This window comes from Hibiscus syriacus, unplaced genomic scaffold (genome assembly GCF_006381635.1).
Source record: "Hibiscus syriacus cultivar Baekdansim isolate YM2019G1 unplaced genomic scaffold, ASM638163v2 tig00001425_pilon, whole genome shotgun sequence".
Lineage (NCBI taxonomy): Eukaryota > Viridiplantae > Streptophyta > Magnoliopsida > Malvales > Malvaceae > Hibiscus > Hibiscus syriacus.
Window position 1 is genome coordinate 23165 of NW_024061872.1, and position 15853 is coordinate 39017.

At 35.0% G+C, this 15853-nt stretch overlaps 1 protein-coding gene across 1 annotated transcript; it reads left to right on the forward strand.

The window, feature by feature from the left end:
• Positions 1 to 3310: 3310 nt before the first annotated feature.
• LOC120126550 (monogalactosyldiacylglycerol synthase, chloroplastic-like) lies at positions 3311 to 6886 on the forward strand. Its single transcript, XM_039144712.1, has 8 exons — positions 3311 to 3895; positions 4072 to 4244; positions 4505 to 4666; positions 4747 to 4888; positions 5094 to 5318; positions 5545 to 5607; positions 5687 to 5761; positions 6607 to 6886. Exons 1-8 carry the CDS (start codon positions 3377 to 3379, stop codon positions 6841 to 6843), a joined length of 1596 nt encoding a protein of 531 aa, XP_039000643.1. The 5' UTR covers positions 3311 to 3376; the 3' UTR covers positions 6844 to 6886.
• The last annotated feature ends 8967 nt before the right edge of the window (positions 6887 to 15853 follow it).

The following is a 15853-nucleotide window of genomic DNA, read 5'->3' on the forward strand; positions in this document are numbered from 1 at the left end:
TTTGCATGCTTCATTATATATATTTTTCGCCTGCACCCACTGGGAATGGCTTATCCATGGAAATTTGAAGGAAAAAAAATCCTAGTAATGAACCTCATATAATAAGTATTGATAAAAACAATTGATGGCAAAAATGTATTCAGTGACAATATTAAGGACTCAGTTAAAAAAACAAGTGAATATTAATAATTTATTATTATTATTATAGTTTTAACTCATAATTTGTAATTTTTAAGAACTCATTCTATAGTGTATTTATTTATATGAGATAGTATTATTTAAATGGTTATCTTTTGTATTTTCCCTTAATTCCATTTTATGTACTAAAGAGAATTAAATGATTACAAAATTGAAAAAATGGAATTAAACAAAAAATTGAATTAAAAGAAGTATAAAATTATTAAAAAGTCATGAATAATACCCCAAATGTTTGTTTAAATTTGTTTAAATTTATAATTGATTAGCATATAACATGTTAGTTTAACACTAATAAATATAACTATATTTTGTGACATTATTATTGTAGGTGAAAAGAACATGTATAAAATTTTATTCAAAGATGATTAAATAATAATTATAATTATTTTTTGAAATACAAGATAAAATCATGAATGCATTGGATTCTTGGCGTTGAACCCGATTAGGCTTTGTTTGGTTTCGTATTCTCCATATCTTGGTACCGGAATGATTGCATCCTTGTTTTTCCACTTTTGGTTTGACTTTAATTGTAAATGGCATTGCGTATACAAATCACATGAATACAGTTTAAAGGTGTACCTTATCCTTTATCACCAAACTTTTAAATTTATCATCAAATATGTAATCTTTGTCTATCGCATTCATTAGGAACTACAAAGGATAATAAATTATTAATTTAAGATTTCAAATATTAGAATGTTGGGGTTTAAATTGACTTAAAAATATATAAATCAATTACTCGTTTATTAGGATTTGCCTTATTTTTCTTTCTTTTTCCTAGTTACCGTTAGTTTTTTTTGGTGATCGGTGGCGACACAAGTATTAGAGTTGATCGTCGACTGTCGGTATTTATTGATTTTTTTATTATAGCATATTTTTGTTTTTTCTTGTTTTTTACTTTTAATAATTATGTCTTTATAACACGCTTTCTTTTGCATTTATGACACGTTTTTATCTGCCTTTATGACATGTTTTCGATTGTTTGGTTGTTGTTTTTGTTTTTTCTTTATTCAGTGTTGGATTTGACATCGCCACGACTGATCAAGATGAAACTTATTTGTTATCATGTTGATCTTCCCTGCTTTGGACTATCATATTAAATTTGGATACGCGGTTTGCTTTCGTGTATAGTATTTTCACGTTGCTCGATTCTGATTTGCAGTTTGTCAGTGGTATTTCAATAGTTTCATCTCCTTTATTGGTTCGTTTACCGATACAGTCAGATCTGTTCGTATCTACGTTTTGTTCGAGTTTATTTGGGTATGTTTCTTAACCTTTTTCTTTCATTGTGTGATCTTAAGTGGATAGATTTTGTGTTTAGGAAATTGTTCTTATTATGCATTTAGTTTACGGTTTTAGTTGTAATTCTTCACTGTAATTTGAATATTTTCTATTATTAATAAAATTAGCGGCTTCTATCATATATATATATATATATATATATATATATATATATATATATATATATATATATATATATATATATATATATAATCCTATCAAGATTATAAATGAGTAAGGTTGATTATTGGAGATAGAAAACGAGATGAGGTGAAAAACACTGTAAGCATGTGCATGAGCAGGATACATGGAACCGCGTATATGTTGATGCAATTCTGCGTGTCGTACGGTGATTTGAACTGCATTACTTGTTGATATAATACGTATACAAAAAAAATTAGCTGACCCTATTCCCATATGTAATGGGGTAAGGGGGAGGTAAGGTAGTAGGCTACTCCAACGTCAGGTTGAGAACAGCTTCCGTAGAAAACTTCCGTTATAAATTGACCTCCGCTTTCTTTGCTTTATCATTACCAGGTAGGATGATTAACGGTTAATTTCTCAAGTGCATTTTGGACAACAATCTTGAATCACGAGAATTAATATGAAAAATAACTTGAATATATATAAAAGAACCAACTATCACTTTTCAATAGTTAATCGATTGCCAATATATTTTTAAAGATGTTACTCCAATTGAGTGTTAAAGCCCAACAAGAATTGTTTTAATGGGGCAAATCAATATTTATCAAATTCACGGGCAACCCAAGTTGGGTACCCAAGGTCAAATGAAATGAAACATCCCAACACTCAAATTGGTCGGTCCTTCCCACTTTCCCCTCTTACATAAAGCAACGGATGCCACATGCGCTGATTTGACTACACGTTAACAATGACTAAGAATTTAAACTACGGCTTGCATGTAATTCACGTGTTTTTTTCCTACCTATGAATTAAAATATAATAACTTGTTAATATAGCTCGTGAATGAGTAGGTTGACTTTGTGGACGGAACTATGAATTGATGGGTTGTGGAGGGAGTTAGGCAGAAACTAGGTCATAGGTGCAGTCAACTTGTGAGAAATGCTCTTTTTAATTGTTGCATGTATTTAACGTGATCCAAACTCGAAAAGGTAATATCATCATGAGTACTCACCCGGCCCAAATGACTTACCCATGCTTGGTATCCGGTATCGTATTGCTATATCAATTACTACATATACCCAAAAAAATAATCTTATTGGTTTATTGTCGAACTGTACTAAAAAGTTAAGTGAGTTTCATGAAAATTATGAGAAGAAAAATGAGTAAACACAAATATTTTAATATCGTCTTATCGCGAATGACATCAGATGATGAATATACCAAATAATGATCGAAAGAGTTGAAGATTATTTACAAGGATCAAAATGATATGTAAATTCAAATTCAATATTTCCAGTTAAAATGTTATATAATTTAGTGATAAAATTGATGTACGAATTAAATTTAACGAGAAAAAAATTAACTCATCATCCTACTATTAATCATTTAAATGTTTAATATTTATAGTGGAGTTAAATGCAAATTATTTTAAAATTTAATGACACAATAAACATAAATCTTAAAATTTAATTACATTCGGAGTAAATTACCTTATAAATTTAAATGATCGGTTATATATTAGTCTAACTGGGGCAAGTGGGAATCAAACCCGAGCCAAATCACGTGGGTCCGGTTACTTTTAAAGCACAGAGTAGGAACCAAGAACAAAGCATTTTCCAATCTGTGTGTCCGTGGGTACAAAATCTCCATTTTCACCTACTATTTTTTTTTCCATATAAATCAACGAGTTTTGGTTCTTATCCGAGACAAAGACTATCATGTCATCCACACTGTAGAAATAAAACTTTCCAAAATGCAAAACCCTTCTAAGGTTACCCAAGAATCCGGCCATGCCATTGATCTCGTCACGCAAATGGGTCACTTAGCGTTTAACAGGATCTTATACAGCTCAAATTCAGATGGGTTTTCTTCATTTAAACAGAATCACATGTATTTCTCAGGGCTCATAGGCTCGGTTGCTCATAAAAGGCGACGTGTTACAGCGGCTGCTTCGCTCAGTTTGGGTGCTCGTAACAGCGTTTCCTCGAGTGTTGGGAGAATTATGAATGAGTTTAATAGGGCGATCAAGTTTCATTGTGAAAGAATCCCGATTGGGTTCGCTTCGGTTCGGGTTGGTTCCGAGGATAGCAATGGAGTGAGAGAAGATGGTGGCGGCGGCGTTTTGGAGGCTGAAGGTTTGCCTTTAAATGGAGTCGAAGCTGAGACCCCAAAAAAAGTTTTGATTTTGATGAGTGATACTGGTGGGGGTCATAGAGCCTCCGCTGAAGCTATTAAGGCTGCTTTTAATGAGGAATTTGGAGACGATTATCAGGTCAGTTCCCTTTCTGTTTGGTGGCAAAGAAAACATGGGCATTGGGCAAAAGTAGAAACCAATATAGCCTAATTCTTTTACCAGGTGTCGCTATCATTTTAATTACCTTCTATTTCTTATCATTTGGTTAAAGATTTGCAGAAACAATTTAGTGTTTGCATATATTTATGTTGCAGGTGTTTGTTACTGATTTGTGGTCGGATCATACACCCTGGCCATTTAATCAGTTACCAAAGAGCTATAACTTCTTAGTTAAACATGGGTCATTATGGAGAATGACTTATTATGGAACTGCTCCTCGGGTGGTTCATCAATCCAATTTTGCTGCAACTTCAACGTTCATAGCTAGGTGAGATGCTTTTACATTGTTTCCTATATGTTTAACCATACTGACAAACTGTAGTTTGTACATGATCACCATTCAACAAGGTTCTATTGATAATTGTTTCCACCTTGTTCATCTAATGTGAAGGCTTATGCTGTAAATTTTAAGTTTTTTCATACGAGCATGCATACTTGTGTTTATGCAAAAGACACAGGGACACAAAAGGAATTATCTGTTTTATGCATATATTTACCCGGTTCTGTTATGTTATGTACTTATTATAGAGAGGTTGCCAAAGGGTTGATGAAATACCAGCCAGACATTATTATCAGCGTACATCCACTGATGCAGCATGTCCCACTTCGTATTCTGAGGGCAAAGGGTCTACTGCAGAAGATAGTTTTTACCACGGTGGTCACTGACTTAAGCACTTGCCATCCTACATGGTTAGTTTTTCATTCTTAGTTTTATGCTTCAGAACTCACTTTTTCTTGGTCTAATTTCGGACATGTATGTTCTTTTCTAGGTTTCATAAACTTGTAACAAGATGCTATTGCCCAACAGCAGAAGTAGCAAAAAGGGCATTGAAAGCTGGACTTCAACAATCCCAAATTAAGGTTTACGGCCTTCCAGTGCGACCTTCTTTTGTGAAGCCTGTTCGGCCGAAGGTTTGTCGAACTTTTTGTTTAATCACTTTTCTAAGAACACTATTGTCCCAAGCTTTTCTCTTTTCAGGTTTCTGTTAGACCACTTTTTTTGTTTCATATGCTACTGCAATACTGGACAAGTTTATTGTCTATGTTGAAATCTCTGCCTATTCATCTTTCATTGGCTCGTAGGATCAAATGATTATTTAATTTTTGCTAATTGTAGATTGAGCTGAGGAGAGAATTGGGAATGGATGCTGGTCTTCCTGCTGTTTTGCTGATGGGAGGAGGAGAAGGAATGGGTCCCATTGAGGCAACTGCTCGTGCACTTGGAAATGCATTATATGACGAGAACCTTGGGGAGCCGATAGGCCAGGTTCTTGTGATTTGTGGCCGTAACAAAAAGCTTGCCAGCAAATTGCTTTCAATCGAGTGGAAAATTCCTGTCCAGGTATTGACGGCCTTTGTGTGTTTTAATTTGTAAGAGTACTTTGAATTCTTATGTCTTCTACTTATAATTCCTATTGAGATGCCTTTCTCTAGAAACTTGAGAAAGACTTGTCAAATATTATCCATCAATTAGTTTAAATATGCGATTGGCTTGTTAAGCATATTTCTATCTGCATTAAGCATGTGAAACTGTATATGGTAGTTTTTGAAATTGCACAATCTTATAGGTCAATGGATTTGTCTCCAAAATTGAGGAATGCATGGGTGCTTGTGACTGCATTATTACAAAGGTAGCTTTCTAACTGCTAAGATTGTATGTGGATGCATGTAATGTACTTTCTTAATATTGAATGACTTTTGCTTAAATAGGCTGGCCCGGGGACTATTGCTGAGGCAATGATTCGAGGTCTTCCTATAATTTTGAATGGTTACATTGCTGGGCAGGTAACTTCCTTTTGTTTTTCACTTTTATGTGTTATCTTTTTCAAGTGGAATACAGAAAGGTTCTTTTTCAGAGGGTATCGCATGTTTTCTTCAAAGGTTTTATTTATTAACATCTCCACAAAATTCCATGTATCTAAATAGTGTACTTCTGCTCTTAGAATATTGCATAAGTTGTCTAAACTAAATATCCAAACAGTAGGCTAAACATCTTGAAATCTATATGGTAAACGAGGAAAGAAGATTCATAAGCTAATTAAGGTAAAAAATGAATATGGTTTACTGGTATTTTTGCCGTGCATATTACTAATACTCACTCACACACACACTGAGGAAGGGCCCTCTCATGTCTGCCTTATTAAAGTGTTAGATGGTATAGATCATCATAATGCATAAGTTTGTATTTACAACCGGAAGAACCAGCATCATATCTCCAAAACCATGTAGTCTGGTTTTCCTTGACAAAGGATAATTGATTATTAATGCATCAAATTAATAACGTCATGAAGTACAAAGGCCAAGCAAAGAAAAGCAGTAGGATAATCATGATTAAAACAGAATGAATCATTACAATTAATTCCTAGGTCGGCTAGGCAACTGGCAACCTGATTACTCGTTTGGCTCACATGCGAGATACGAACATGGGCAACCTGGTTCTTGTGGGTGTGTACCTCCCACTAGGAACATCACAAAACCGAGAGATCGTGTCCTTGCTTAATCATCCTCGGTTTTTGTAAACTTTTATTCCATAATGTTGTGGGGTTAAGTAGTACTACTAGTAAGTCAATGCCACTGTTTGAGTTGTCGATGGAGTCTCCTTAACTTTTGCCACTGCTTTGATTGTGCAGGAAGTTGGGAATGTTCCATATGTGGTGGAGAATGGGTGTGGGAAATTTTCCAAGTCACCAAAAGAGATAGCCAATATAGTTGCCCAATGGTTTGGACCAAAAGCAGATGAACTGAAGAGCATGTCTCAAAATGCTCTGAAGTTGGCAAGGCCCGACGCAGTTTTCAAGATTGTCCATGACCTTCATGAGCTAGTTCGACACAGAAATTTTGTACCCCTATATTCTTGTACTACGTAATGCATTAGAAAATTGAAAGCCATGAGCTTCCACTTTTGGAATGTTTAAGATTAATCATAAGCCGTCACTATGGTTTTCCGTTGCTATCGTTTGCGGAGAAAATGTCTATTATTTGTAAGCATTACGATTTCCAAACCAAAAAGTGCTTTTAAGTTGCAAAAACCGAAAATTCTGACGTGAAAGATTTGTTAATGGGTATTTTTGTAGTTTTTTTTCCTCTCTCTCTCCTTGATCTGTAGGCGTATCTTTTACATCAAAGGACTGAGTTTCAGCATCTGAGTACATTGGGGAGTTGCAAGGACTTGTAATTTACTGTCAGCCATTGTAACTGCTCCAATGTTTACATCATTTCTCTCGTTCAGATCTTAGTCGGAAAATAGGTATGTTATGGCAATACCGGGAGGCAGTGTAGTTGGTGATGCATAGTTCAGGTGTAGCGATTGATTGATTTGTCATATTGACATAGCATTTGGTTTCAACATTGAAGTTTTTCAACAGGTCTAGGGTAAGATTCCATTTTGGCGGTTAGGTTCTCAAGATAAAAAGGCTTGGATGGGAGTATTACTTTTGAACAGAAAGCATGGGAAGTCAGCTTTGATGAATTTGGTAATGATGCGGCAGCCTACACCTATTGCTGCTCTTGGAAGGGTAAACTAAGATGTGCCCATTTTTCCCTCTTAAACTGCTCATCCAAGTAGTGAAACATAAGAGGAAAGATTATGATGTGTAAGTTATGTTAACCAAGAATGAAATACTTAACCCATGAGGGAATGCCAATTTCCTGCTATATCTCTCATTTACAACTCTTGTAAAGTTTATAAGATACAGAAGCAACCTGCCGACTATCTTTTCTAGGTTGATTCATCCTTATTTTAGTTTTACAGTTCCAAATCCAAATTTCCAAAAGCTATCTAACAAAATTGTTCCTACTTCTTAAACGTATGTGGGCATATATCATTGTCATCAAATGGCTTTAAATGGAATCAAATTTTCAGGAGGTGGGGCAGGGCATTCCCATGATGTCGTGCGGCATGGCATGATTAAAAGACACAGGTTTGTTGTATTCTCATAGAACCAATAATATATAGTATATGGAAGGAATAAAAAAACTAATAAGATGATGATGAGTGGTTAACCCATCACTCTGGTTTGTGTGGCTATGGGGTTGTGAGAGAGATTGGAGGTCTCTTACCCACCACCATCCACTACAAACAGAAACAGGATGATACTATTAACGTCATCTCTGCCTCAACATTCTAATTATGCTTAATGGGCAAAACTCACGACATAATGGATTCAAAAAAAATATTTTACGAGATGATGCACTGGGCAGATTAATTGCTCGAATGGGGTGAATTCTACAGTGGCAACATAGGTCGCCATGCACGCCCGGCGTCCTTATAGGTCGCCATGCACGCCCGGCGTCCTATAAGGACGCCATGCACGCCCGGCGTCCTATAAGGACGCCATGCACGCCCGGCGTCCTATAATTATTTGCTTGGGGTGGCCGCTGTTGGTGGCCGCTGATAATTATTTGCTTGGGGTGGCCGCTGTTGGTGGCCGCTGCTTTGGGGTGGCCGCTGTTGGTGGCCGCTGTTGCTCGTCCATCATTATTTGCTGCTTTGGTGGCCGCTGTTGCTCGCTGATGCTGCTTTGGTGCTATGCATGGGCCATGCACGAGGCATGGGATAGGTCGCATGCGCTTTGTTCACGTGGTCTGATCTCGGCAAACCTCTGCATGGGCCATGCACCAAGGATGACCAAGGATCAGTTCATGCATGGGGCACTCGGGGCGACCAAGGATCGGTTCTAGGTTGCCGGCGACATCGCGACATGGTAGGTCGCCATGGAGTCCCGACGACATGGTAGGTGGTAGGGTAGGTGGTAGGTCGCCATGGAGTCTCCATAGGGAGATTCCTGCATCGCGACCCAGCTTTAACTGTAGCACTCATGCATGCAACGACCAAGCTTTAACTGTATCACTCATGCATGCGTTGCATCCATAGCTAGCTGGGAGATTCCTGCATCCGTAGCTGCATGCGTTGCATCCATAGCTGTATGATTGCAGCGTTAATTTAGCTGTTAAATACAGCAAATATTGCTGTTCAATTGAAGACTTTCAATGCTCAATAGTTATACGATTCAATCCTAATAATATTTTATTCAATAGTCAAATTTTAAAGACTTTGTACAACGATTTTTTGCTTTATATAAATGATATGGGGTTTAGGATAGAAGGAGAAGAACAACCAGGAGTATAAGCATAAGCACGTATAAACTTTGCCGAGAGAAGGAAAAGGAAGAAGAAGAAAATAAGATAAAGGATCAAACATAGTTTGTGAGGTAATTTTTTATTGTTTAATTTAGTTTATTATATGAAATTATTAGTTTGTTAGTTTAGGGTTTAGGGTAAAACTAAAATCTAGTTAATTAGTTTGTTAGTATAAATTATTAGTTGGTTAGTTTAAGTTATATATTATATTATATATAAAAAATTAGTTAATTAGTTAATTAGTTAATTAGTTTAAGTTATTAAGTATAAAAAAATATTAATTAATTTGTTAGTGTCTTTAAACATATATTAGATTGTTCATTGAAGTTGAAGTTATATTATAAAAAAATTAATTAGTGCTTAATTAGTGTGTTATTTTAACTAAGTTATATTATAATAAAGAAATAGTTTATTAGTTTAAGTTATATTATAATATATTAGATTATATAAAATTAATTTGTGGGAGCTATTGCTGTTTAAATAAATTAAACGGTTTACACATACAGGGCATTATTCCACAACATTTGCCCATGTTGAAATTGATTCGAATAAAGAAACAAAGAAGGAAAAGAAAGGAAAGGAGGAAGGCATAAATACGTGAGTAATTTATTATTTTTTGTTGTCTGTTTTTTGTTCTTGTGTATGTGTAAATTAGTTAGATAGTAAGTTTATATTAGATTATATAAACTAATTTGTGCGAGATAATTTTTGTTTAAAAATTATATTGTGTTTAAAATATTTAGTGTTGTTTAAAAAAAATATTTTGTTTTTTATATTGTATGTGTAAATTAGTAAGGAGTAAAAATTAATTGAATGAAATAATCCGGCCAACAAATTTGTTTGATATTTTTAAAAAATAAAAAAAATTATCAAACTAATCATGATTATTAGTAATAATAACTAAATAATTAGTATCAAATCTAAATCATTAAATATTTATAATAAATAATTATTAGTAATCATGACTAAATCATATTATTATTAAATCATTAAATATCAAATCATTAGATTAATAATAATTATTAAATCATTATTAATAATATTAGTAATTAATCAATTAATCAAGTTAAAATAACAAATTTTATTTGATCATTAATATAATATAATAGTATATTATATTATATTTAATGATTTAATGTTTTATGAAATTATCTTATCTAATATTTTAATCTAAATTAATTTATTTTTTTATTTGTAGAGAAAATGAGCAACAACTTTTCACGATTGTCCATTATAATGGACAGATTATGGAAAATGAGGTCGGAGTAGCTTTTCAGTCTGAAAAACCAATAAATATGATGTTCAAAAAAGACATCACATTTATAGAAATGAAGCATAAGATAGAAAGAAAAATTCGAGCTGCAGTTGATGGTTTGAGGTATAGGTTTATGATATGCCCCAACCCAGTCAGATATGCTGCAGTTCCACTTGAAGAAGATGATGATATTGGAACCATGGTTGGATTACATGAGTCAACCAATATAGCAGTTATTGAGTTATTTGTTGATGTGTGTAACATATGTGATGTTCATGGGTCATCAAGAGGTGTGGCTCAAAATCCATCTGAAATGGCTTTATATAGTCAGTTTGAGGAGCCGACGTACAGGTTCCCGAACAGTTTTATGGCACTATTGGAAAGTGTAAATGAAGTCGGGGGGACATCTGCAACAGCAGAGTATGAGACGAGAAACATATCGAAATTGGTTGTTAATATTGACGCTGAAAATCGATGGGGAGAAATTCACGATGATTCAAGCGAAGATGAAGAAACCGAAGAACCCGTTTTGGGCGACGACGAAAATATTTTTGGTGGAGGTGCAATTGATGAAGTTCCGGCACCGTATGAAGCTACTCCTCACATGTACGAGATAGACTATGATGCAATGAGGGCACCTGAATTCCCAGACATGCCACATTTACCTCCGTACCAAATGACTGAATCATTCGATAATTCTGGTGAATTTTCAGTTGGGGTGCAATTCAGAGGAAAAAATGAAGCTACGCTGGCGATTAAAGAGTACTGCATCAAATGCCATGTTGATGTCCATGTTGCAGAGTCCAACCAGAAAACCCTATACGCAAAGTGTGTAAAATATGGCCCAGAGTGCAAGTGGAAGATCAGAGTGTCGAAAAATCAAAGGCACGATGTTTGGGTCATCACGAGGTACAATGGTTCGCACACATGTTTGCGAAACTCCATCGAACAAGACCACCGACTATTGGACTCCGATGTAATATGTGAATACGTGAAGGCGATGGTTGAAAAGGATCCAAGGATATCTTGTTCAGTGTTAGCTGCATCTATTCGAAGCCAATTTGGATATCAAGTAAAATATGGCAAGGTGTGGAATGCGAAAATGAAGGCAATGAAGTTGACGTATGGAGATTGGGATACATCGTACAATGAGCTACCACATTTTCTACAAGCAATGAAGCGATTTATCCCAGGAACTATAGTGAAGTCTCAAACCATGCCCGCATATGACGAAGAAGGTCAACTTCTGTAGGCATGAATGAAGCCCTATTGTTCCAAGCATTAATGTAGGTTGCATGCTTCTCAACCCAATTAACGCTTTCTTTACGACGACCATCAAATCTGTGCAGGTCGTCATGTGTCTCAACCCAATTCACTGGACGACGACCATCTAAGTTTTGGATGAGGTCATGATCCCATGGACTCCGCGGAATAGGTTGGTGGAAGTGGAATTGCCTCAACACTCTATCCCCAAATTGGATCTCAACAAAAGCAAAATTGATCAATGGTGTAACAGCACACCAATATTGAAACCCATCTAAAATATCGTGCGGTATCAACGCAAATAATTCTTCATTCATGTATGGTCTCCAATTAAACTGTAAAATTACAAAAACAATAAAATTTATTTAAATTAGATAATATAGTTAATTTAAATAATAATTAAAAAATACAAATTATGCATACCTCCTTTTTGGCCTTAATGTCTATCTTCAACCTGAACTCTTTAATGTTGTTGTGCACCAACCCTGTGCCTTCAATTTTATGCCTCCATCTGTATATCAATCAAAACAAAAATAGAGACATTTTGTTCAATAATTTTAATCAAAATAAATATTTTTAATTAATATTTTATATTAAAATAGAGGATTCATATTACCTTCCGGCAAGTGGAAAGTTAACCGCAGTCCGACTAATCGGTGTCAAAAACGGAAGTCTATGCCAAGCCCATGATTGTAGAAGCAACAGACATCCACCGATTTCTACTGTATTATTATCATTCACGACTAATGACGCCTTGCACATCTCACGATACAAGAACGCCAATATCGCCGAACCCCAGCTATATTGCCTACAATTCTCAAAATTTGTTAAAAAAGAAGATACTGAGTGTGAACATAACTACCGGATTTATCAGGCATCAAAATTCCCCCAATCAATTGTAATATATATGCTCGTGTTGCATATATAATTTCGTGCTCCGTACTATTTGATTGAAGTTGAAATTCATTCTTCAACCATGACAACCTCACCCGCCACCCTTTACACTCTGGTGGTACGGGCGCTTTCCCAAGAAACAAGTTGCAAAGTTGTTCCACCTTATTAAACTCATGTGACATTACCACCGGCATCCCATTAGTTTGGACCCCGAGTTGCATTGCCACATCCTCCAAAGTTATCGTGCATTCGCCACACGGCAAATGAAACGTGTGCGTTTCTGGTCTCCGCGTTCAATCAACGCACTGATCAAACCTGGGACCAACTTGTAATCTCGCACAAATGTGATATACCAAAATCCAGCCTCTTGCAAATTTTCTTCTATTAGTGGGTGTGGCTTGGGCACTTTATGTAGTCGAAGACGAAGGACTCGCTGCTCGTCCTCCTACAATTAAATATTTCAAAAAAATTATCACAATCATAAAATAATATTCAAATATTTATTAATTATAATTCATTAAACAAATATTTTATTCACCATTATTCCCAAATGACTTGAAATATGTTCATTGTCAAGCCTCAACAGTGGAATTTGGTCAGCCATTGGAATGAATCTGTAAAAAAAATTAAACAACAATATTTAAAAAATCATTTAATATAATCTAATATAAACTAACTAACTAATTTACAACACTAAACTTTAATATAATAACTTATAATATAATAAACTAATAAACTAACAAACTAAACTTTTTAAAATATAAGTTAAACGTAAACACCAAACCCTTAAACAACTAATAAAATATTTTTTTATATAACTAAAACTAACTAATAAACTATTTTTTCATTATAATATACTACTAATAAACTTACTAACTAATTTTTTATATATATATTCAACAAACAATATAACTTAACTATTTAACTAACAAAAACTAATTAAATAATTTTTTTTATATAACTAACTATTAACAAAACAAACTAATTAATTATTTTTTAACTATATAACTATCAAACATATACTAATTAAATAATTTTTAATTTATGTATACTATAACTTAAACTAACAATCATATAACCCTAAACTAATAAACTAATTAACATTTATAATAATAAACTAATTTAAATATAAACAAATTTACCTTATCTCCCTTTCTTCTTCTTACTTTCCTTTCTTTCTCCCTTTCTTTCTTTCTCGGCTGCAATCTCTTCTCCCTTTCTTTCTTTCTTTTATGTGTGATCTTTCTTTTATGTTCTTGCAATTTGCACACCCCATATATAACCGGCTGCCTCAATTATTTCACCAACAATGGTTCAATTATTGTGCATGCATGGTCTCGTGAGCTAGGATCACATGGCATGCTGTAGGCATGCAGCGGGGAGCAGGAGCACGTGAAGTTATCTTGGCATGCATGCAGGCATGCAGCGGGGAGCAGGAGCACGTGAAGTTATTTGGCTGCATGTGCATGCATGGTCTCGGGAGGCAGGGGACGCCGGGGCGACCTACAAGGTCGCCGGGACTACATGGCGACCTACAAGGTCGCCGGGACTACATGGAGACCTACAAGGTCGCCCAGACTGCATGGCGACCTCTCTATTGGCTGACTCCTTTGCATGGCGACCTCTCCGTTGGCTGGCTCGTCTGCATGGTGAGTATATGGCTTGTATGGCTCGTCTGCATGGTGATGGTGAGTATATGGCTTGTATGGCTCGTCTGCATGGTGAGTATATGGCTTGTATGGCTCGTATGTCACTCGTATGTCTCCCGTATGTCGCCTGGATTGCATGGCGTCCTACAAGGTCGCCTGGATTGCATGGCGTCCTACGAGTTCACTGTAGAATTCACCCTATACCAGCAATTAATCTGAAATGTGCATTATATCGTGAATAAAAAAAATCGAGAACATTATCTCGTGAATTCACCCTGCTTAATGCGTTCCCCACTATTACTTATATGGCCCTTGGACCACCATCCATTGTTCATACAAAACCCTATCCCTTCATATTCTTTTGTAAGAGATGTGCACAAACCCATCAATTTCCCTTCCACTCCACAATAACAAATCATCTGTAATTAATTACATGTTTATCGATAATATTTGATATTCAACAAACTTCGGGATCTGGGTTTTTCAGTGTCACCCTAAAACTATTTAATGTTGTAAAAGAAATGTTACATTTCATTCGGTCATGCATTATTACTCTTTCGATTGTTAGGTTAAAGTAAAATTACATTAATAATTATTTTTTAAGCCTTTGTGTTGTGGATTCCTCAATTATTTTGTTTAGGTGCATGTTTCGGCCCTTCTCCATTTTGTTTATCGCTAGTGCTTGCCTTACTGTAATTTGGACTCGTTCAACATTAGGCCTTAATTTTGGTAAACTACACAAGGACTTGAATTTGTGTTTTAGTTTACATGTAATTTTATACAATAGATTTGTAGGTTAATTAAACAAGTTAGGCACAAGGACTTAATTAGAAAACTCATACCAAACAAACTATTAATGATAAAGCAAAATGAGGGCGTTAGGTGGCATGAGTTTTAGTGTTTGTATTGATGTCGATCGGATATTGTAAAGGTCTATGATTTTCTCAATTCAGTGTATCTTATTTATAATTAACATCACGTTAAAGAATCTTAAAAATAAATACACAAATAATCAAATTTTAACAAGTATTATTGTGTCATTAACAGTTAGTGTTTATTGATTTGTTACGTAATTTATTATTGTGTCTTTAATGCTTCATTAAGATATACTTAAGTGCTAGAAGAAGAAACCACATATCCAATGGGTGGATATGGAAGCCATGGTTGGAAAAAGAGATTTCCTCCTTCCATTACAGAACATATCAAACACCAACAAGAATCAAGATATGTCTGAAACACAAACAATTAACAATGGTTTGGTTCCTAGTCCCAACTTGTCAAAATCCGGCCCCAAAAACCTTGTCAGCTTATCATGATTCGTTTTAAGAACCTTTGAGGCTTTAGTTTTCAGCGTTGTGGAGGGGAGGGGACCCAATATCCTGCAAGTCCAAGGGTTCAAATTGCTCCCGTGAAGGCTTGTGATTTGATATTATATACATAATAGTTCTTAGGGTTCAAGGATAACGTGTAAGAAATAGTGATATATTGTGTCTCCATTCGTTGCTCATACTATACCTTACAAAGGCTATCTAAGTGAAATATAGATGAAAGAAATTTCCATCTCATGTCTGTAAAATTATTTTATAAAAAGTTGGTAGGTGTACATATAATTAAGTAGATTTTTTTTAATAAATAATTCACTGCTATATATATAAATATAATGGAGGGTGAGATTGT

Bases quoted from the DNA above. Each gene is read 5' to 3' on its own strand.
- LOC120126550 (XM_039144712.1), top strand. From the start codon at position 3,377: ATGCAAAACCCTTCTAAGGTTACCCAAGAATCCGGCCATGCCATTGAT. The intron at 4,245-4,504 runs GTGAGATGCTTT...TACTTATTATAG, and splicing joins ACTTCAACGTTCATAGCTAG to AGAGGTTGCCAAAGGGTTGA. The intron at 5,762-6,606 runs GTAACTTCCTTT...TTGATTGTGCAG, and splicing joins ATGGTTACATTGCTGGGCAG to GAAGTTGGGAATGTTCCATA.